This window comes from Drosophila takahashii, chromosome 3R, assembly GCF_030179915.1.
Source record: "Drosophila takahashii strain IR98-3 E-12201 chromosome 3R, DtakHiC1v2, whole genome shotgun sequence".
Taxonomy (NCBI): Eukaryota; Metazoa; Arthropoda; class Insecta; order Diptera; family Drosophilidae; genus Drosophila; species Drosophila takahashii.
The window spans coordinates 12,416,444-12,438,930 of NC_091681.1; the positions used below are offsets into that span (position 1 = coordinate 12,416,444).

Sequence of the window (22,487 nt, forward strand, 5' to 3'; positions counted from 1 at the left end):
TCTTTTACTGGACTTTATAAATCTAATTTCCAGTATATCTAAGATAATCGCACACGCACGTCACTAAAGCACTTAATAAATTAAGCCACAATAACTCTCGCATCCCTTATTCTGTCCTGCGAATAGGCTACACCCTTAACCCATAGCCAAACAATGAACCCAGGAGCAATTAACCCAATTGCGGGCAGACCCCTTCAGTCTAGACACACTCCAATATCCGCCGATATGCTTTGCGCCAATTAAAAAGAGCTGTAGAAAATCATTCCTCGACAATCAATAAAGCTCACTTGGCCGGAAAGAATCGAGTGCCACGCCTTCGGCAACGCGATACCTCGACGGCACGCACCTTTTGCATAATTTAGCAGTAAGAGCTCACTTTACTCGAGCCGCTGGAGGAAAGCTGGAACCTACGTGGGTTCGTTTGTCATATGAATTGGCAGTTGATGTCAGGGGCGTCGCCTTCTCGTTCGCACTGCCGAAAGTGTGGTAGGAGTTTCTGCCACGTGGCAGACTCACACCTGTGCTCTTTGTTAGAGTCCATATATGCATATATATTTACGACACAACTTTGAGTACATATCCTGGGCAGCTGCAACAATTTATCATGTCACGGTAGGTGGGTCCCGAAAAAAAGAACTTATATTTTACCAACTGATTTATGCCTGTGCACAGGCTGTGGTGGTCCCATTGATTGCGGTCACCAAATGCAGCCACACCCCAGCATAAATATTTTAATATTATGTATCCGCTTTTTTTTGAGAGTTTATTAAAAATTAATGCCATATGAAATTTTAAATGTTGTGCGGCTTTTGGGGCCAGCAGGGCGAATGTGTGCAGTTTGGGGAAATCATTTTGCCTTAAATTTTCAGCATTCATGCGAGAGAGACAGCAATCCCTCAGCTGGGAGACACTTAGTCTCCGGTGCAGTGATGTTGAAACCCTGATAAGCCTGCTGACATCTCAACTATCCCACAGCTGACAGATGGTCGGGTCGCCAGCATCCTCCGGCTGGTTGGGGTATTTTTAATTAAAATTTTAAATACCGAAGAGTTTACGACTTAAAGGGGTTCAGCCGATGCAGCCAAGTGGTTTTTAATGGAGTTTCTCAGAGGTAAGGGCCATATATTTGCCATCAAAACTTTGTACATAGATCAATGCCCAATTTGTGGCGTCCCTAACTATCCTATAAATAAATGTCCACGTTGCAGACATATTTCTTGTATAGGTTTACCCATATCCGATGCACAGACTGGAGATAAATTTATGGCTTATGGGTGGGAACCGAGTATTTTTCTTAGCTTACTTGCAGGCGTCAGTTGCACCATAATCCGCACACTCACACTAGTTCAAGTCTGTGACCGCACAAGTGTGTGTGGGGGAAATTCGTGTGCGTGTTTAATCTACCCGAAGGGACCTTTCAAGTTTTATGCGGGCAAAACAAGCAAAATGACACCTCGAAGCATAGTTATCGCCTCCGAGATCCTTGTTTTGCGGTCTCATATGTTTGCCAGTGTATTGGTGTAGTCCTTTGAAGTGCCAACCACATTTCTGGGGAACAAGAAAATGTCTTTGTCCAATGCGTTTTGAGGTGAGGTTGGAAAGTTTGTTGAAAATTATGCGGAAGATAGCACCGACCTGTACAGCTATTATATTTTACTAATTTTCTTTGAAATTTTCCATATTTTTTTTAATTTTCATAATCGAAATGTATCAAACCGTTCTAAATTAGTTCAAAATTTAAAGCTCCAAATAAACAAAATGTTACCGATTCGTGCAAAAGTATGTAACAGGGAGAAGGAAGCGTTTCCGACCCTATAATAATTATATATTCTTGATCAGAGTCACTAGCCGAGTCGATATAGCCATGTCTGTCTGTCATCCTGTCCGTCTGTCTGTCTGTCCGTCTGTATGAACGCTGAGATCTCGGAAACTACAATAGCTAGAAGGTTGAGATTTTCCACACCTATTCTTGGGCTTCCTACGCAGCGCAAGTTTATTTCAGCCGGGCGCCACGCCCCCTCTAACGCCCACAATCGCTTACTAACAATTTTAAAATGTGTCTGGCGCCCACACCTTTAAAGATTCGAGAAGTATAAGTGCAATTTTGTTGTGTATATTTATACCTATCGAAATGTAAAGACATTTTTTAAATCGGACCATTCATTAAAAAGTTATACGCAATCAAAATGTTACACAGAAAAAATTATCAAAAGTTTTAGGTGCAAAATAAGGGGTGAAACATTTTAAAAAGTAAAACGCTTCATACAAATTTGTTTTACTTTGCATTTTTCAAACTTTTAATATTTATTTTTAAAACGTTTTTATATGAAAACGGCACCTAAAACGTTGTATAATTTTCTCTGTGTATATGGGCACTTCCAAAATGTCGCTCGGGACATTTGCACACCTTTAAAGTTAAAAAAAAATTGTAAAACAATGGATTTTAATTTTAATTATGGGCTTTTCTTTTCACTCTTCCCAAGCTCTATTTTTGGTAAAAATCTTAATTTTGTACCACTTTTAGTTTTTAAGATATCGGTAAAAAACTGCCGTATTCGCTCGGGACAAAAATAGAAGTGGATTTCGGGGAAGTTCATACAACACCAGAAATTAGCAAATTCTGATGGAATATTTGAATGCGATTTTTTTTAGAATGTTGTTCAAACATGTCGCTGTGAAATGCTTTGGGTTTTACTCAAAAATTCTTTGCCGTTTTTTTTTAATGCAGTTTCAACCACATTCGCTCGGGACATGTCGCTCGGGACATTTTTTCCGACTGTTTTGTAAAGCGGATTTCTTTACCTCTATCTCTCAATTGCTGGATGTTTTGCTTTTAACTTAATAGTTTAGCATGTGAATGAAGCATTCAGTACAGAAAAATGTCACATATTAGCATTCCTATAGGATAAATTTACAACAGAAGACAGGTCCAAAAAATAACAAAAAAAATAGCCAAAAACTGATTTTTGCGTATATTGGTGGGGTTTGTCATAAAAATAATCAAACTATACTCCAAATTTGTAGTTAAGCTCAGTATCCAACTAATTAGAAACTAATATCGGGGCAAAATCATGTGGAAATATGTTTTATTCAAGTTTCAAGGTTTTTGGCTTGGTGGACTTTTTTTTGGAAGTGCCCATATATCCTTCTCTCTCGCACTCCCTTTAGCTGTGTTACGATTATTAGATAGTCGGGACACCAACCCGTCTATACCGTTCGCACTCCCTTTAGCTGAGTGACGGGTATTAGATAGTCGGGATAGCCAACCCGACTATAGCGTCCTCTCTTGTTAAGTATTATTTTTTATCAAAGTTGTTAAGAATTATAAGAAATTTAAATTTTTGAAGGTCCTAATGTATTTTATTTAATCACACGTTCGCAATAACCTTTTAACAAATATTGAGTTGAAGCTGCATAGCTGTTATGTTATCTTATCTTAAAACTGCAGTTTTTTGCAAACTTCACTCCTTGTTTATTCCGTTTTGCTACTTTTCCCGCAGCCCTCGACTTGTTTGAAAAGTTTTTTCATTTACTTTTTGTTTACGATGCATTTTTGCCATTTGACACCATTTTGTCTGGCACGGACAACAGCCGCATACACACGGCTGCTTTTATGGTTTCCGCCGGCCAGGCCGAGCCCACAAAGAACCTGACCAGGTGGGTTGCACGTTGGCCACAGCCGGACTCCAGCCCCATTGCCATTTTTCTCCGGTGCGTGCCTTTGTGCCACTGTGGCTTAGTTTGCTCGATTGCTCAACTAACTCGGCCTGTGGGATGTTTGCTGCCATTTTGCGTGGTCTGCGCCGGCAATTAATTCACTCAGCAGTGGCCCCAGGCCGACGGGAATGATGCTCCTGCCACAAATTTAATTGCCAGCTGCATTGAAATGAGACACGCCCCGAAACATCCTGACTGGCTGACGCAGATTGACTGGCAGTCAAGAGTCGAAGAATGTTTGCCACAGGCATTTCGAACAAAAAAAAAATTTAACCACAAACCGAAATTGTTAACAAAGTTTCCTTTGTATCAAAAATTATATTTATAAAATTCTTTTGTTTTTTAATTTGGTGATTCCACAATGTGTTTCATACAAATAAATGTATTAAATCAATCATAATTTATCCCTAGCAATATGACAAAAGATTCCGAACGTACTAAAAATGTCTATGTTTGATGGTTTACGCCTAATTTTCTGAGTCATTTATAAAATTAAAAGGATTTTTTCTTAGTGTACAAATGAACCACAAGAGGTCGTCGCCTAACGAGGCACATTGGCCAACCCAACCCAAGTCAAGTCCGGGTTGGAGGTCACCTTCATTAAATTAAAGAACACTGCTCATTTGCATGAGCGCCTTCTTTCCGCTCTTTCAGTTCACCTTCGCCCATAAATATGGATTTAGTTTCCGTTCAAATAAAAGCAGAAAAACCTGCGAACAACATTTAATTAGTGGGAATTAATTTACAGCCGTAGCGCGGGTTTTAATATAGTCTTTTATAAAAACATAAAAAATAAAGGAAAAGGGCATTCTGCATAAACAACAAGTACTAAGATTTAAATTAGTCATTCAAACTATGGAAATGCTAAGCGGTAAAAGCTACGGTAGGGCTTTAATAAAATCATATGTTACGTGAGCAAAAATTTTGAAAAATTCAGAAATAATTATATATATTTTTTATTGTGAAATAAATAGTATACTTAATTTAATAACTTGTGGTTCACTTGTAATCTAGCCCAATAAATTTGAAAAAATACCTAGTACCTATAGTATCAAGTAATAGAAAAAAATTAAATATTTGCCTAAGTTTTTACCAAAGTAGTATTAAATAGCTTACAAAAATACGATCGTCACGTCAATAAAACGTAATTTTGTTCTAGTCAAACTCGAAACTTTGTGCCAAGACTCGGTAATTTTGGTTTTCGCAAATTAAATTGATTCACACGAAAAAGTTTCTTCTCCCTTGCACCCAACGTTTTGCGCGGTTTTCGCCACCCAGTAAAGTTAGTGAAAACTCCTTCACCACACAGATTGCCAACGAGTTATGCAACAATTTAATGTCGACATACAATTAAGCTAGAAAAGAGCGATGCAAAGGCTGTCGTTAAGCTCGGCGCTGCGAGTTATTTGCTCCCAGCCAAAAGTCAGACGGCCAAAAGGACAGACAGGAAACAGGAGTGCAGAGGGCGACACATAGACGACAGCTGAAAAGTCATTTGTATGCAACCGCAAATCGAGGGACATTAAACTTTTAAGACGCTTTTATTGCTCTCCCCCCAGCCATGCCCATGTGCTCCACATCGTCTGTGTCCTTTTCAATTCTAATCCTTATATGTACCTTCTGGTCCCCGTGGCTCGGGGCCTTTGGCTTCGGCTTTGATTCGACGGCTTAGCGTTGACAGCGCTGTCGATGTGACAGCCTGATTTATATGGCCCTGTCCATGGGCAAATCTCAGTCAAATTGCTTGTGGCAGCGGCGAAAGGTCCAACGGCAAAGCTCTATAAATTCTGCATAAGTCAGCGGACTCTGTAATTTTCTAAAGTTCATTTTATTTCACTCAGAAGCAGACTTAATATAACATACATTGTATTTTGCGGAAATATGGGCTCCCAGGCACGTTTTGAGTTCTATGCCAGACAGAAAACCCCATAAACACCTTTTTTAGCAAATGCAGCTCGAGTTTTGCATATAAAGTGCACTCTGAACCAGGTTGCAGTTGGAATAAGAAGAATATAAATTGTATACTAATGTGGATTTCTTTAAAAAAAAATTAAATATTTTAAATTTTTAAATCTGGTCTATCAAAAGAATAAAAAATACAATTTTAAACTACATTATTTACTTAGCTTTTAGAAAAGGTTTAGTAAAAAACTTTTAGTGAAAAGTTTGAAGGACAAAATCAATTTAAGTCTCATTGCTTTGCACTTTATTGATTTTATCATTTTGTTTGTGAAAATTACCTTTTCATTTCCTCTTCATTTTGACAGCATTAACCTCTGGAATCTCTTCCGAGAACAAATGAAAATTAAAATCCATTTAAGTTATCAAATTCTTTCCTGGCACACTCTGCCAGCCGCAGACAAAGAAAAACTTTTCACACATACTTGGGCCGAGAAATTGCAGCACTTCCTGAGCAATTTATGAAAGCAAACTTTTGTGACACCTCCACTCCTCCTGGAAAATATTCGTCATATTTGTGAGCAGAATGTAACTCAAATTATGTGCAATACGCCGCACTATGGGGCATTTGACCACTTTGGTTGGCCAAAACCCATTTTTTAAAAGTCGTTAAAACAAAAAATGTTGTATGAGGATTTGTTAACAAAAGACCATTTAACAATGTTACGTTTACAGAAATCCGATAGAGGTCGCCTCTGTTAAGGTAGGAGCTGTTAAATCAGCTGTTTGATATGCAATTATCGAGCTGTTGTATTTCGACTTTTTGCTTGCAGTTATAAAGTGCTTTAAATTTGAGTTTTTAAGCAATCTAAGTAAACTTTTTGGATTGGATTTAAAGGATTATGCTATGTACTAAGTATTTGTGTGGTTCGACGACAAAAATTAGACGGTTTTTTCTTACAAATGAGTGTTAAAGGGAGTGGTCTAACAAGTACATTTTTGTAAGAAAACTAATTTTCAAATGGAGCAACAAAGTGAGTCCAGCGGAGTCCACTTCTGGAACCTATTGGGATTTGTAGATTATTTAATTGTTGTTAAAATGTATATGGTCAGAATCGCCACTTATTGCCACTTTTTCTGTAATTTAATTTTTTAGACCATAACCTCAAATTTCACAAACTCCTATCGTTTGCACTGGTGGCTAAGGAAGTAAGGACTTTCGTGACTTTAAATTATTATCAAAATATAGTAGAAATACTTAGCTTTGTAATTGACTAACTTAAGTGGACTTTAGCGGCTTTAAAACGAAAGTTCCGCTACAACTTGAACAAAAAGTCGTACAAATGTAAAGTAAATTCTTTCCTTTGCCACTTTTTTTGAGAACTTTAGGATATAGTCGTCCGATTTGTACAAAACTGTTAATATTGTTTTAAAAACTTACATAACTGCTATTTCTAAAGTTATGTGCATTTATCTCCAAAAACAGCAAAGTTAATTTGATCGTTTCTATGGCAGCTATATGATATAGTTTTCCGATCCGGATGATTATCATATATAATATGCGGAGGGATAAGAAATGGCGACTGGTAAAGTTTCAAGTCAATATCTTTTTAAATGACCGAGTTATTAATTTCGGCCAACAAAAGTGGTCAAATGCCCCATAGTGCGCCGGAGGGGGGCGGGAAAACAAAAACACACAAACGTTGGGCATATTTAATTGCATTTTCCTGTCTGTCCTCTGTCCTCGAGCCAAACTTCAAATGTCTGAGCCGACAAGAATGATACTCGTATCTGTGTCTGCATCTGCATTTCCATACACGAATATGCATCTGCTGCTAAGCGTTATTCAATGTTGAACAATTAAAACGAAATTCGATACCGCTTTTGAGCTCTTTAAGAAGAGAAGGAAAATGAAGGAAAAACTATTTTCCGCCGCTTGTGCGTGCCTCGAACGGTTTTTTGCTTTTGTTTTCCTTGTTCAGCGATTACCGCACGAGTGCTTTTTGTCAGTGTGCGGGTGAACGAATCTCCCTGTGCCTGTGTGGGTGCGTATCTGTGTGAAATACTGTGCTTAGTGCACTCATGTGAATAACGACGCTGTCGACAACGCGACTTTCGCATCGATGGCACGCGCTCAGTTTGAGGTGCTCCAATACCCTGAAATGGGATTATTAATCATCTTAAATCCCTCGAAAATATTGTATAGCAAATATATTCAGCTGAATAAAACTTAATAAATTAAGAAATAGTCAAAAGATAGGACAAGCTTCTCATATGTTCTATGTTTTAATAAATCAGGATTTTTATATTCCGTTTATTATAATCATGATTAACGAATTTAACCTACCTTGTTATAGAAATTTTTATAACCGTTACGCGTAGAGTAAAAGAGAATATTGTATTCGTGTAAAAGTATGTAACCCGAAGATGGAAGTAGTATATAATATTCTTGATCCGGATCAATTTTGTTGTGTTTATTTATGTCATTCGAAATGTAGAAGAAATTTATTAAATCTGACCATTCGTTAAAAAGTGATGAGTCAAAAATGGAATTCAAGCAGTCGTTTTTCTGCATGCAGATCACAATCTCCCACGCACTTTATTACCTGAGTAACGGGTATCTAATATACGAGCTACATGCCTATATCCTTCACACTTGTTTCTTTCTGCTTAAATTTAAAACAATATATCAATGTATTATAAATTACATTACTTTAAAGGTAAATTAAGAGCATAAAAACGTCGTTGTTTTTCATCCCAGACACTTTATTTTGCTACCGGCTTTACTTCCTTTGGCGTCTCTCTATCTAGCCGCAGAATCTGCTGGCAATTTGCAGCTCCTTCAGGCTGCAATCAAAATGCATTCCGAATGAAAATTTCCCCTTATATAAGTACACCGAACTTACGTCAGTCATGAAAGGAAAAGAAACGGAAAAAAAGAGAAACAAGCGAAAAACAAAATTAAAATGCCACAAACAAATGTGACGTCAACTTCTTCGTAAACACACTTCAGCATCCTTCGAATAGTCGTGTTACCGCATTTCCGCCTTTCACGAAACACAGTCAAGTCATTATGCCAAAAAACTTTAGCAGTTATCAGCGCATTTAGATTATTCACAGCCTTTGTTTCTCCAAACACGAAGTTTTCACTAAAGAATCATAAACAAACAAAAATGTGACTAAAATGCAAAGAAGCGAGAAAACTTTGTGGAACTTGTAAATTCTTTTCTTTTTTTCACTCTGGTTGTGACAGTTTAATGCCTTTCCCAGTTCCTGAACTCGTCCTCATTTGTGACTATGGGATAAGTTAATTTGATTAATGGTTAAGACAACAGTAGTTTGAGTCCGGGCAAACTATAAGTTACATCACTCATTACGTCAATGAAGTCGTCGGCGAAGCCTGAAGGTTAAATTACACAATTTTCTTTTTAACATTTATTTAAACTGAAAAGTTTTAACAGCTCTGTATAAATTTGAACTTTATGCTCTCATCTACTTTATTTTACGCACTGCTGAAATTATTTGCTTTGGTGTGGTAAGTCTGTCTAGCCAGGAAAAAGGCAATCGGAAGCGTTTATTTAGCAGTAAGGAATTCTGTGTAGGGGTTATAGAAGGCACATTTTAAGGCATTTTAAGACATTTTAAGCACATTTCTATATATTTTCAGAAATTAAACTCTGTGGCAATAAAACTATTTTGATAAACTAATTTTCCAGTATAGGAATAGAGAAATATTTTGTATCCGTACCTTCAATATTTCCTAAGTTTCGTATACGACCAGATGAGCGAGCATATATTTTGCAATTTTTAATGCCTGAGAATGATTTTTATACCCTTGCAGAGGGTATTATGATTTCAGTCAGAAGTTTGCAACGCAGTGAAGGAGACGTTTCCGACCCCATAAAGTATATATATTCTTGATCAGCATCACAAGACGAGTCGATCTAGCCATGTCCGTCTGTCCGTCTGTCCTTCTGTCCTTCTGTCCTTCTGTCCTTCTGTCCTTCTGTCCGTCTGTCCGTCTGTCCGTCCGTCTGTCCGTCTGTCCGTCTGTCTGTTTCTACGCAAACTAGTCTCTCAGTTTTTGAGCTATCGGGATGAAACTTTCCCAAAAGTCTTCTTTCTATGGCAGGTAGTATATATGTCGGAACCGACCGGATCGGACAACTATATCTTATAGCTCCCATAGGAACGATCGGAAAAAAAACTTTAAAAAATTCTAGCTTAGGGGTTTTTTTAAGTATTACTTTCTACTCTTGGGAATATTGTTTTTTTTATATATTTCTGAATTTTTAATTGAATATTTTAAAAATCGGATCACTATATCATATAGCTGCCATAGGAACGGTCGAAAAATTAAATGGGAATTAATAGGAAAACAAATTATATCTTTGTTGATTTTTATTACATTCTCTTCTACTCTGGGATATGACTATTTTTAAATATTTCCGAATTTCGATTTTAATTTTAAAAAGATCGAACTACTATATCATATAGCTGCCATAGAAACGATCGAAAAATTAATATAAAATAATAGGAAATTTAACATTTTTGCGATTTGTAAATTAATAGGAATAATCTGCAAGGGTATGTAAGCTTCGGCTGGCCGAAGTTAGCTTCCTTTCTTGTTTTATCTGAGAAATTCTAAAATATTTCCAAAAATTCCAAAAGTTTATTTACCAGTTAAGATTATTATAAAAATTAACACTGTGTAATCGGAATAGATGTTTGTCATTATTACTTAAATAAAATAAGTCCGTACCTTCAATATTTCATAAATTGCTTATACGACTAGTTGACCAATCATATATTTTGCAATGTCTGAGAATGATTTTTATTATCTGAGAAATTTTAAAATATTTCCAAAAGTTTATTTACCAGTTAAGATGAGTAAAACTGTAAAATCGGAATAGATGTTTGCCATTATTACTTATTTTGAGTTGGAAAATAAGTCAAGGGTTGGGCATTTTATCCAATACATTTTATGTATTGTATTTTTTATCACATTTAGTTTGGAAACATATTTTGTTTGCTTTCGTATTGCCATGTTTCAGTCCAGACTCTAAACTATGTTGGCTGAAACAAAAGCATGTTTTCGACAGACATGTCTGGCACATTGCGCAATCAGCGAAACTTTGCAGGGACCACTTACCCGGCCTGAACTTGGCTTGTCGTCGAGCGAAGTTGGCTAAATCCCTCAATGCCGGCAATTGAAAATTCTGAACGTTGGTTGAATGCCATTAGGACAATGCAGCACAAAATTGCACTGCAGCATACAAAATGCACATCTGTATCGGAATGGATATGTGCTGATGTTTGTGCGAACGCATATCTCTTGGCTGTGCAAATAATTGTCCATTGTGTGCTCTTTTTTTGTCTTCTCCATGTTGCTGTTCTATTTCTATTCTAGCTGCATATCAAATTGCCATTGCCACTGCAAGGCTGAACAATAATATGGCAAATAATATGAAATGATAGCCAGCCAGCGAATGACAAAGAGACGGCTAAGTTTATCCTTGAAGAAAATTTGTCCAACTCAGTAAAGTTAAGCTTATGTTTTTTTAATATAGGGCCTCATTTTTGTGTGTTGAAATGTCTTAAAAATTCCAAAATACAACCGAATTATTCGGCTGACATCACTCTGATATTTTAGGAATTTTATGTATTTATATATGCATTTATTCCCGGCCAATTGGCAGCGACTTCTCTTCCGCTTGCCAAAAGCTTAAGCTAACACATTACTTATAAGCAAATAAGGTCAGATGAGGGGTAGGACACGTCCTGCCCCCTCATTTCGCATCCCCTTCATGGCCACTTAAATATTTTACGCTTTTGTATTGTTAAGCAAAAGTTTTTCCCCATCCCGCCGGCCAAACGCATAAAAAATGCATACGCACACCAGTTCTCGTATCGTTTATATAATGGGATTTACACACACACACTTCTACACACATTTAGGGTTTGTTTGTGTTGGCCAAGTTAAAAAACAAAAGCGCAGCAAGAGGCAGCACTAGAAGCTGAAAGCGTGGAACATTTAACTTTTTATGCAAGTGAAGAATTTTTTCTGTGCTCTGCGTTCGCTGCGGAAAAAGTGGAAGTGCAGCAAAGGAGCCTAAGAGCCTGAAAGCTAGATTATGGAATAGAAAATTTTTTCAGAGGAGAAAAATCTGAATATAATCATCGTTATAATTTACGGCACTGTGCGCATTTTTTTTTTTTTTTTTGGTGACCGTTGAGTATCTGCTCTTCTTTAATTTGATTATTTAATATTTTATTCGAGGCAAACTGTGTTTAATTTGGATTAAAAACTTAATTAAGTATCCAACTGATAAAAATATTATTTATTTAAATAAATCAAGATTGATTAAACTTAATATATAATGTTTATATTGAACCCGAACTGCAACAGATGATGGATTTCTTTTAAATGTCAATGGCAGCAGTTGGAAATAATGTTTTGTATACTATGCTCAAAGTTATTTATCTAAATAAAGCTACATTATAGTATAATTAATGGTTTATGTCTACATTCGGCTGTTAAACGAAAAGTGTGATCTTTACGAACCTTTAGAGCTCCTTTAAGATTCCCCCACTACTCCAGCCCCAAAACCGTCCAATAAAATTACTATCAGCACTGTCAGCATCAACAGCCCCTTGCAACTTGGTCGCCAGCCAAGAGCCAACATGAAGATGGGGTCAGGGGGTTGGGTTGAAAGGGGGCTTGAAGACTGCGTCAGTGCAGCGACGACAAGCTGGGCCGCCCCATATATATATAGCATATGGCATATGGCATGTGGCACCTGGCACCTGGCAGGCCGTTAGCCCGGCCCTGTAATCCATTCACTTGCGAAGGGAAATTATTATAATTGCATTAGTTCAAAGGCAGAAAATTGAAATTGAAATACGTTAGGCGATGTGATGGCACGGCCCCGGCTCACTCAGGATGCTGATGGATGGATGGTTGGATGGTTAGATGGACGAAAGGACTGAAAGGTGAAAGTACTGAAGGCAAAGTTGACGTAATGTGCCAAGGATGGGGCGTTGCCGTATGGACCAATCATTCGGTTAACGTTGCCTTTTCGCAAATTAATTAAAACTAATGAAATTACATTTTTTTCTTAGCATTTTTCGGTTCCTTCCTGCGTCAAATGAGATAAGACGGAAATCATCAGCAAATAGCTTATAATTGGCTTTTAACCGACGTCCTCATAGCTGCATTATCCGCCGCTTTTACGGGGCATCTAAAGCTTCTGCTTTAATGGAAAAAGTTCGGTTCCATACAAGTTCTAATCGCCTGACATTGATGAGCACGACTTGATAGACATTTCGTGCTCGTTCGACATTCGTGTACAATTTTTAATGGCTGTCGAATAGGAAAATCAATATTAAAAGTTGTTGCTGATTAACACGCTAAACGAACCAGCACATACAAGTCAAACAATCAAGGCTATAATAAAGTTGCTAGGAATATTCAGGTGCAAAGTGATGGATCAATGTGTTCTTTTTGATTATTGATATCTTGAATTGTTCTGATCATTTTTTAAAACTCTTTAACTCTTTTATAAACTCTTTAAACGTTTCTATTGTTATCTATATCTCATGCAATGAAACAGTGCTTTTTCGATTGCGAAACTTTTCCGATATTGATCGATTCAATTAAAAACAAACATTTCAAGACCATCGCAAATATTAAAGAACCATAAAAATATTTTCCCTCATAAAGTAAACCGCAGCGAACAGCGGAAATAATAAAAAATTCTCAGAAATGTAAAAATTTTATATGCGCTCCGCATGCGATTCACTGATTTGTGTTGAAAATATGCAAATAACCAAATGACTGACTGCCAGAAAATGCAATTGTTAAAACAACAAAAGTCCGGAAAAGCGAAAAAAATGCTGAAAAAGGGAAAACCTCTCGTGCGACATGTGCTCTTCTCTCTTCTGGTCCCTCAAACATTTACCCAGTCAGTCAGGTTATTTAAAGTTTTCTGTGTACGTCAGTACAATTCAGAAATGTTTTCCAGTCAAATTTGATATTAGCTGGAAAAAAGTTTTTTTCACAGAAGTGTGTTTTACATTTTTGATTTCACACTAACCGCCTACGAACAGTTGACCCCAAGTAATTAGAAAACTTTTCACCCAACTACCACTCTTCCACCAAATCCATGGAGATTTCACATCGGGTTTCAACAATCGCCAAAAAGACAAAACAAAAACTTCATATTCTCTGGGCACCCTTTCCCCCGAGTGAATTGAGTTTTCCTTTGGTTTCCCCCATTTTCGGTTCTGGCAATTGAGGCGATTGTTGTGGGAAGACAGTGGCTGAAAAGTGCAAATTGCCCTCGTTAGATGCAATAAGAAGGGTTTTCCGGGAGGAGTTTTCTTGGGGAATTCTCACCCCCTTGCTGCACAATAGAAGTTTCCAGCTTTCAATTATATAAATATTCTCTAAGGATATATAAACCAATACCCTTGCTGAAAATAAGTTGCATTCACAGAGAAAACTATACAACGTTTTAGGTGCCGTTTTCATGTAAAAACGTTTTAAAAATAAAAATGAAAACGTTTTAAAAATGCAAAGTAAAATAAAATTGATATAAAGCGTTTTACTTTTTAAAATTTTTCACCCCTTATTTTGCATTTAAAATTTTGGATAATTTTCTCTGTATTAAGATCCTTTAGATTTGTATTACTTTTTTTTAAAACCCGTTTCCCAATAGTGTTAGCAGTAACCAATTGTTTGAAAATTTAGTTGTATTAAAGATAAAGCAATAAACGTTTTAATATTTAAGGCAAATTCTTATTTTTCCATAATACAATTAATCCATAAATATACGTCTCGAAACAATCCTTAGCCAAGAAGATTTCTGCATACTTTAATCCAGAAATAAAAATTGGGTTTGACTGGAAGGCAGAAACTAAGTTGTGGGTGGCAGTGGCCGACTTTGGTAGCTTCCTGCATCCAGAAGATAACATGAGCAACAAAGGCAACCGCTTCGCCTTTCATACAATCCAACGGAAGATGTTGCGAGTGGTTATAGACGGAGGGAAACAATAGTGCGGATATAACTGCGAGTGTCAGTGGGAGATAACTCGACATAAGTTGAGTGATTTTGCACGGAAAATATTTGCTGCGTTATTTCTTCGTAAATGTAATTATGATCCTTAAAAGTGACTAAAATTAAACTTGGCCCAAGATATCAAAGTAAAAATGTATTTGAAATTTTCATCTTTGAATTAAAGGTTGATGGTTGCTTTCCAATTTGTCACAAAATTATTATTTTTCAAATTTCAGAATACAATCGCTATCGTACTTATATTTAAAATTGGGATATTTTAACTATTTGTACCAGAATTTTATTAATACATTTTCCCAACTATCTTGTTGCTATAGTTTTCTTATTTTTGATAACTATTATTTCAAGAAAAATTCCCCTTTTCTTTCGGTGCATCATGGGGCGACGCCCAGCTGACTGCAAGAAATCGGCGAATCGATCCGGGGAGTGACTAAGAATTAAGCATGGCGGTAGCCATATGCGAGCTGAATCGATAAGCGTGTGGCATGCAACCGTCGACCGACTGGCGACACTTAGCCGGCACTTGTTGTTGCTGTTGGGTAGGTGGGTGGGTGAGGGGGAAAGGGGCGGCAAGTGGGTGGAAATGGATGCGGGTGGGGTAAGGTGTTGCCATAAAAGTTTGACTGCCCTGCGCTGATGTAATACCGCAAGACAATTTTGCCTCGAACGTCATATGGCTGAACAAGCAGCGGGAACCAACAACAAAAACTCCGTATAAAAGCCGGCTATAAGGTGCTCTCTCTTCACTTGCTTTTTCTACCTCTCCGCTCCCGCTTTCTCCGAATCTCTCTCCATTTCTCTCTCAACTGCACATGCGCGGGTTCTTGAAATGATGGAAGGTTGTACCCTACACTTTGTGCGCAATGTGAAATGTGTAACTCTATTCATTCTACAGTATTCTCTGGATAGGAGCCCGAAACAGCTTACTGAAGATTACCAAAACCCATCCTTTATTTATCTGCTTACACGCTTTAGGCTTTTAATTTCCATACGTTTCTAAGTCTAAAGACCACTTTAAATTTAACAGGAGGACCCGACCCTAATAGTTAACTGGTTTACATCTCGCAAGATTTAGTTATTAAATTTAAAAGCATACATAAATGCAATCAGAACTTTTTTTTTTTGTAAAAAAGACTGATTAAAACTTTTCTTCAGCTTTTAAAAAAGTTTGTAGGGGAACCTAGAAAATTTGTTTTATAAATATATATATTTTGTTGCATTTTGTGTTTGGGAACGTCTACTGTACTCTGCGGAATACTTATTGTGTGATTCTTTTTTTCTACAATCCACAATCTTACATATTCTCATGGCAAGTTGATGAATCAGCTGTTTTGCAGAGCCACTGGAAAGGCAGCGCTGGAAGGCTGGAGAGCGGGCTCTTCGTTCGTAAGTCTCCGGAGGAGTCCGTGTCCGTGTCCGGGTCCGGGTCCGAATCCGGGTGCGATGTGGCACCCCGGCCGGCCACAGCTGTGGGCCCAAACAAGCCACAGCCATATGCTATTGATTTTCTGGGCCTTTTTTGCCCATTTTTCTTGCCTCGGTTCCATGTTTCTTTTTATTTATTTTTTTTTTGGCTGTTACTTACTTTACGCTGACGCGACTGGTGTCGAGAGTAATGCAAGTTAATTTATTCGCTGCCAGCGAATTTCAGTTATTTACTTTGGGACTCCATATATATTCGCTCTATTTTGTCTGAAAGTAAGCACAGAAATATTGCATGCCTCTGGACAAACGAGTTGTGACGGCACTCCAAGGATTGCCGACGTAAGGTGATATTGATCAACATTATGAAAGCTGGTGGGAAGATGTGGCCGAGGGGAAATCAGTTAAGTGGAAGAGTTCAAAGGATGACAGAGTCTATGGTCCCAAGGCAAATCAAAATAGTTACTTTAATCTGGATTTATCGTTTTTTTTTTTCTTATTGTATAGATAAATTAAAAGGAATAATTTATATATTTCTTTATTTATTGGTATTATTGCAAGTGTATATTGAAAAGTATAAATTTAAACTTCGGTCACAAAAGTAAATGTTACTTGATCAAATTAATTAAAGTTTTAATTATGATTTGGGGAATTATTCAGCTCATTTTTCATGCTAAATTTCTGTTTTTGGTCCCTTGTGACCGATTTAACCCTCGAATTTAATACCGCAAATGGCATGTAAGAAATCCCTCAATATTAAAAATTCACCCTAATCCCACAATTCTTCCGAGCGAGTCATAACTCAGGACAAGTCACCCCATTTTCGACTGCAGCCCCCTTTCACTTGTCGCCTGCAAGTATGCAATAAAAATCTATTATGTGTCCTACACACAACTCTCACACTCTCTCATACCCACACGCGGATTCAGACAACTGTCGTACATAAATCAAACGATTTGGACGCTATAAACGAAATGCAAACTGGGCTAAGAGGCTAAAGGAGCGAAATCCCCGGAAAACAGCCAGCGAATACGTAAAGGACTCCGACTCCTTGTAGAAAATACAGTTTCTTGTGCTTTTTATGGTGCAATTCATATTATAATGGTTACCTGTTGTTAATACATTTAATACCTTTAAAAATGTTTCTTATTAATTTTACAAACTTAAGTTCTCGAAAAGTATTTAGTATTCTGTAAGATTTCGAATTGAGATCCTAGGTTTAGTCCTTTTTCAAAAAAAAGTTACTCACCTTGTCTACCGGCATTGATGGGCACGCTCTGCACAGATTCCAGAATGAGCCAATCATAGGGAAATGCTTTTGCTGTTTGCCAAACCAAGGTGCCAAAAATACAAATTAAACACGCGCACGTAGGGGTTTATTTATTTTCGATATTCGGCGAATGGCGTTGCTTAAATTTAACAACTTTTCATGGGTCACACACACACGCGGCTTGCCTTTAAATTTAGATATTTCACCTCTCGCTCGCTCGCTTGCTCGTCCTCGGTCTCTCTCGCTCACTCTCTATACGCACACGCACCTGGATAATGCGTAGCGAAGAAAGTGCGTTTGTATTGTCATAGGCCAAATTGGATTAGACTTCCGCTGCGGGGAGAAATCGAGGCGTGAGAAAAAGTATTGCATACCAGCAGGCGCCTTGTCCAAATGATGATCTCATGCACACATACACACACGCGACATTTTTATGACCCCCCTGAATGTCAGCGTAATTAGCCAATAATACCTCGATTATATCGGGCAAACAATTTTATTGGACATTAAAAACGGGAAACTTGTGCGAGAGCCGCGTTCAGATTCTTATTTTTATGCCCTGGCAAATCGATATCTATTTTTCATGACAGCCCCGAGGTATGCAATACTTTTTAGCCGCTTCGTGCTGGCTGCAATTTCGTATTTCTTTCAGCCGTTTATTTATCTGTGGTCGTGGTCACTGGAGCGAATCTTCGGTAAGGTAACAAAGCCAAGAAACTTCAGGTGAAACACAGGGAAACACACTTTTTAAGATTGAACCGATTGCTCTCTGCTTTCTTCTCTGCCGCTGCTGCTGCTGCTTGTATATCAATATGGATCTGCCCTGGCTCTTTCGATTTCGATTTCAACTCGACGACGTTACGAACACGACTGAACCTGAACTGAAAGGTCTCAGAAAATAATCCACCGACAGAAGCCAAAGCGACGGCGTTGGAGTTGACGCAGGGCCTGGAAGTTTTGGGGGAGAGAGCTTTGGAAGTGGAATCGCGAATGGAAGCCACACTAAACATATGTTTGCATGGGCGTAGGAGTGCGCGAGGAAGTGCATTACCAATTAAGCAGAAGAAATAATTAAATATGAAGGAACTTTTAAGGGTGAGACGGCTATAATTTACTGCATATTTAATTCGGTTTGATTTGCCTTTTGAAAACCTGGCAACGCTGACATGCGCATTGCAAACGGTTAACTTGTGACGTCACTGTAGACCATAACAGCTGGTTTGCGAATATACCGCTATTCTAGAAACATTTTTTAGGAATATTTGAAAACTTGCTGTTACTTAAGACGTAACTTCTCATCCCTGAAAGTAAGCTACAAAATATTTTCATTCCGTTAAGATTTTTGTAAAAATAAATAAATATAAAAGCGTAATTCACAGGGTGCTACACTCTTTAACTTCGATTACTGTGTTAGAAAATTTACCTTTAATTAACACGGTTTACTTTGACTCGTAATATTCAAAAATATTTACGAAAAGAATTCCGAGCAAAAGGACCTGAAAGAAGAAAAAATGCTGTATTCGTCGCAGTTATTATTGTTAACAACATCGCCAGGATCAACTATTTATCAATCATACCAATTTATTAAAATTTGTAACGGAGATATTTAGGAAAGATTGACATGTTCTAAAATTTGTTTTGGATCCCAGTCGGAACTAAGCTCAATAACATGAACTATTCCCAATTTAGGCCTAGTACTCACTTCAATCAAAAAGCCAACGAAACGAACATTTCTATACAAAAAGAAGAAGCTTCTAGAGTTGATATAAAATGTAAAAATCTATCAGGCCTGTTCCAGTTTTCACTCGGAAGTGAATTTGTTAACATTATCGGATTTCCCTTTATCAGAACTAAATTTCCCTTTCTTGCTAGGGACATTTTATAAAATTTCCCATTGGTCCCTGCGCAGTTTTGAAAGGCTCCCGACAGAATAGTATTAAAAATCAGTGTGTAGTATAGCAAATAGTATTGCAAACTGCAAGAGCATACAGAGATGCCAAAGTCGAAAAACAAAGTCCCTATCAAATGTCCCCGTTCAAATTTCACATGAAAAAATGTGGTATTCCGAGCCAAAACACTTATTTCGTTAATTAGGATAAATTATCTTTCTTATAAAAGAACCATTAACCTTATCGGATAAGTTTAGAATAAGTCCCAAGGAAATTCTAACTTATATCCATACCGTGACAACTCTAAGCTATTTTTACCAAATCCGAGCGGAATTTAGAATAAGGGCGGCGGATTTGCATTAACCGGGTTTTAAGGTGCAACCACAAAATAATTATTAATAAGTCATATATGCAAATAATTTCGATTCCGATGATGCAATTAGGAACATAAAACATCAAGGAATAGCATAAAAATATTATTGACTTATAAAGCTATCGCGAAGTATATTTAAAGAATTAATTTTTATACTGCCGAATTTAAATCCGCCTGTCATATGCTTGGCGGAAAGTTTCCGTGTGAATTTTTCGGAAGTTAACAGAGTAACAACAGAGGGAAATTCAATTCCGTGTACTTCTTTCGGAAGTGAGTCTTGGAACAGGTCTGGGAAATACGAATCCGTGTGAAACTTTCGGAAGTGAAAACTAGAACAGGGCCGTATAAAAATTGTCTTTCAATTATTTTCGGTGAGGATCAATTTTTCTTATTAACATAGGACTACAAGAATGTCCTCGTAATGCCGACTTATGGCCGGTTTCTCGAGTCCCTGTCGAAGTCCCTGATAGCTATCTATCCGAAAAACTTAACGACCAGATAAACTTCGTAAAAGCAAATCTGTTTTCTCGACTCCTTTAATTTATCTGAACGTGTTACAGAGTGCTGTTAGCCTGTAAAGGCCGTAAAGGCAAAAATTCGACAATTTAATAGTCAGGGAATCCCCCAAATGTTTTACAAAAAATGTAATTTTTTCATTTTTGGTATATATTTTGCGGTGGTATGTTCCACCGGTTGATGGACGGTCACACAATTGTTTGTTTACCTTTTTATTAATTACGTTTAATCACCTTGTCGCTTAAGTAAATAGTTAAATATTTGTTATAAAATATTTATTATAATTTTAAATACAAGCTTTAATGTAATAGAGTAGTCACACTTAGAAAATAATTGCAGAAATAGCTTAGCTTGTTCGATGATTCGGATACGACGAGCAATTTGTGAGCAGGTGACAATATTAATTGAAATAGACATTTTCAGCCTTACCTGAACTCAAATCTTACAGCTGCCCCAGCTGAAGAACGTGTGCCATGCCCTGGAGGTGCCCGTCAAGAAACAGCTCCTCCAGAATGGCCGGCAACCGACTCTGGAGTGGATTCTGCCATCTGCGGTTGCGCAACAGGAAAGGGAGCTACTGGACGTTGTCAGTCGGCACCAATTCGATGAAACCTACGTAGAGAAAGTCCGGATAGTGCCCAGTGCTGGACGCAGTTCAGCCAAGATCGAGTTCCAGCTGCAGCCCCAGGCCTTTGTGGAGCAGCTCCTCCAGGCCAAAGAGAATACTCTACAGCCTTCGCCTTCCTCTGCGGAGCACATAGTGGTGGAGTATAGCTCGCCAAACATAGCTAAGCCCTTCCACGTGGGCCACTTGCGCTCCACGATTATCGGCAATGTCCTGGCCAACTTGCACCAGCATCTCGGTTATCGCACCACCCGCCTAAATTACCTTGGAGACTGGGGCACGCAATTCGGCCTACTGGCACTGGGTGTCCAACTGACGAAAGTTTCAGACGCGGAGATGCAGGCAGCGCCAATAGAAACGCTCTACAAATCCTATGTGGCTGCCAACAAGGAAGCTGAAGAAAATCCAAAGATCGCCCAGCGAGCAAGGGAACTCTTCGCCGCCTTGGAAGCAGGCACCGATGAAACTATGGCCGCGCAATGGCAGCAGTATAGAAAGTACACAATAGACGATCTATCCAAGGTCTACAACCGATTGGGCGTTCGTTTCGATAGCTACGAATGGGAATCCCAGTACTCCCAGCAGCAAATTCAGGATGTTCTGGACAAACTGCGCAGTGCTGGCCTCTTGCAACCAGAGCTAGATGGTCGTGAGATTGTCGTGGTGGATGGCAGACGCATTCCAGTGATCAAGAGCGATGGCTCCACTTTGTACTTGGCCAGGGACATCGCTGCCTTGCTCGAGAGACTCTCCAGATTCCAGTTCTCACGCTTGCTTTATGTGGTGGACAATGGCCAAGCGGATCATTTTAATGCCCTCTTTAAAACGGCGGTGGCTGTCGAAGATCGCCTGAATCTGGATCAGCTGCAGCATGTTAAATTCGGCCGCATTCATGGGATGAGCACTCGCCAGGGAAAGGCAATCTTTTTGAAGGATGTTCTGGATGAAGCGCGAGATATAATGCGAGAGAAACGAAACTTCAGTGCAAGTAGGTGGATGGAATACCTACCGAAACCCATTAATTCTAACACCGCGTTTTATTTTCTAGCCACCAAAGAGAACCACTCCCTAAATGACGAACATGTATGTGATATCCTGGGCGTCTCTGCTGTCCTGGTCAATGTCCTTAAGCAGCGTAGGCAACGAGATCACGAGTTCAGCTGGCAGCAGGCGCTTCAAGTAAATGGGGATACGGGGATCAAGCTCCAGTACACACACTGCCGGCTGCACAGTTTACTTGATAACTTCAGGGAAGTGAATCTGGACGACATCAAGCCCGACTGGCAGCATTTCGCACAGGAGCCAGCGGATGCCTTAGACCTGCTCTACGAACTTGCTCGCTTCGATCAAAGCATTTGGCAATCGAAGGAGCAACTGGAGGCCTGTGTGCTAGTAAACTATCTCTTCGGATTATGGTAAGTCAAATGGGATCAGAATAAAAGTTTTTTAAGTCAACCCTAGTGATAAAAAGTTAGAATATTTTTAGTTCAAAGATCTATAACATAATACTAATACTAAGTTTCTTTACCTTCCAGCAATGCCACCAGTCGAGCGTTAAAACGATTGCCTGTAAAACAAGAGAGCTGCCTGAAAAAACAGTCCCAGCGCCTGCTTCTCTTCCATGCTGCCAAGAAAACACTGCAAAAGGGAATGAAGCTCCTGGGGCTGCGTCCACTCGACCAAATGTAGACTCATATCT

General features: G+C 38.4%; 2 protein-coding genes across 8 annotated transcripts in view; one reads left to right on the top strand and one right to left on the bottom strand.

The window, feature by feature from the left end:
* The window catches only part of LOC108061332 (protein ENL), a 36,848-nt gene extending 18,743 nt beyond the window's left edge, over nucleotides 1-18,105 (bottom strand). For 2 of the 7 annotated variants that reach the window (XM_044392517.2, XM_044392514.2), the window contains exons 1-2: nucleotides 17,994-18,060; nucleotides 17,365-17,718 (exon numbers count right to left, since the gene is read on the bottom strand). In XM_044392517.2, coding sequence (XP_044248452.2) covers nucleotides 17,365-17,421 — 57 coding nt within the window. In that variant the 5' untranslated portion in view covers nucleotides 17,422-17,718; nucleotides 17,994-18,060. Of the gene's footprint in view, nucleotides 1-17,364; nucleotides 17,719-17,993 lie in introns of all 7 variants that reach the window. The other 5 variants (XM_044392522.2, XM_044392520.2, XM_044392521.2 and 2 more) reach the window with 4 other exon arrangements.
* Nucleotides 18,106-20,382: 2,277 nt separating this feature from the next.
* ArgRS-m (arginyl-tRNA synthetase, mitochondrial) lies at nucleotides 20,383-22,477 on the top strand. The gene is made up of 5 exons (XM_070216088.1): nucleotides 20,383-20,408; nucleotides 20,503-20,554; nucleotides 20,612-21,776; nucleotides 21,837-22,203; nucleotides 22,324-22,477. Exons 2-5 carry the CDS (start codon nucleotides 20,522-20,524, stop codon nucleotides 22,475-22,477), a joined length of 1,719 nt encoding a protein of 572 aa, XP_070072189.1. The 5' UTR covers nucleotides 20,383-20,408; nucleotides 20,503-20,521.
* The last annotated feature ends 10 nt before the right edge of the window (nucleotides 22,478-22,487 follow it).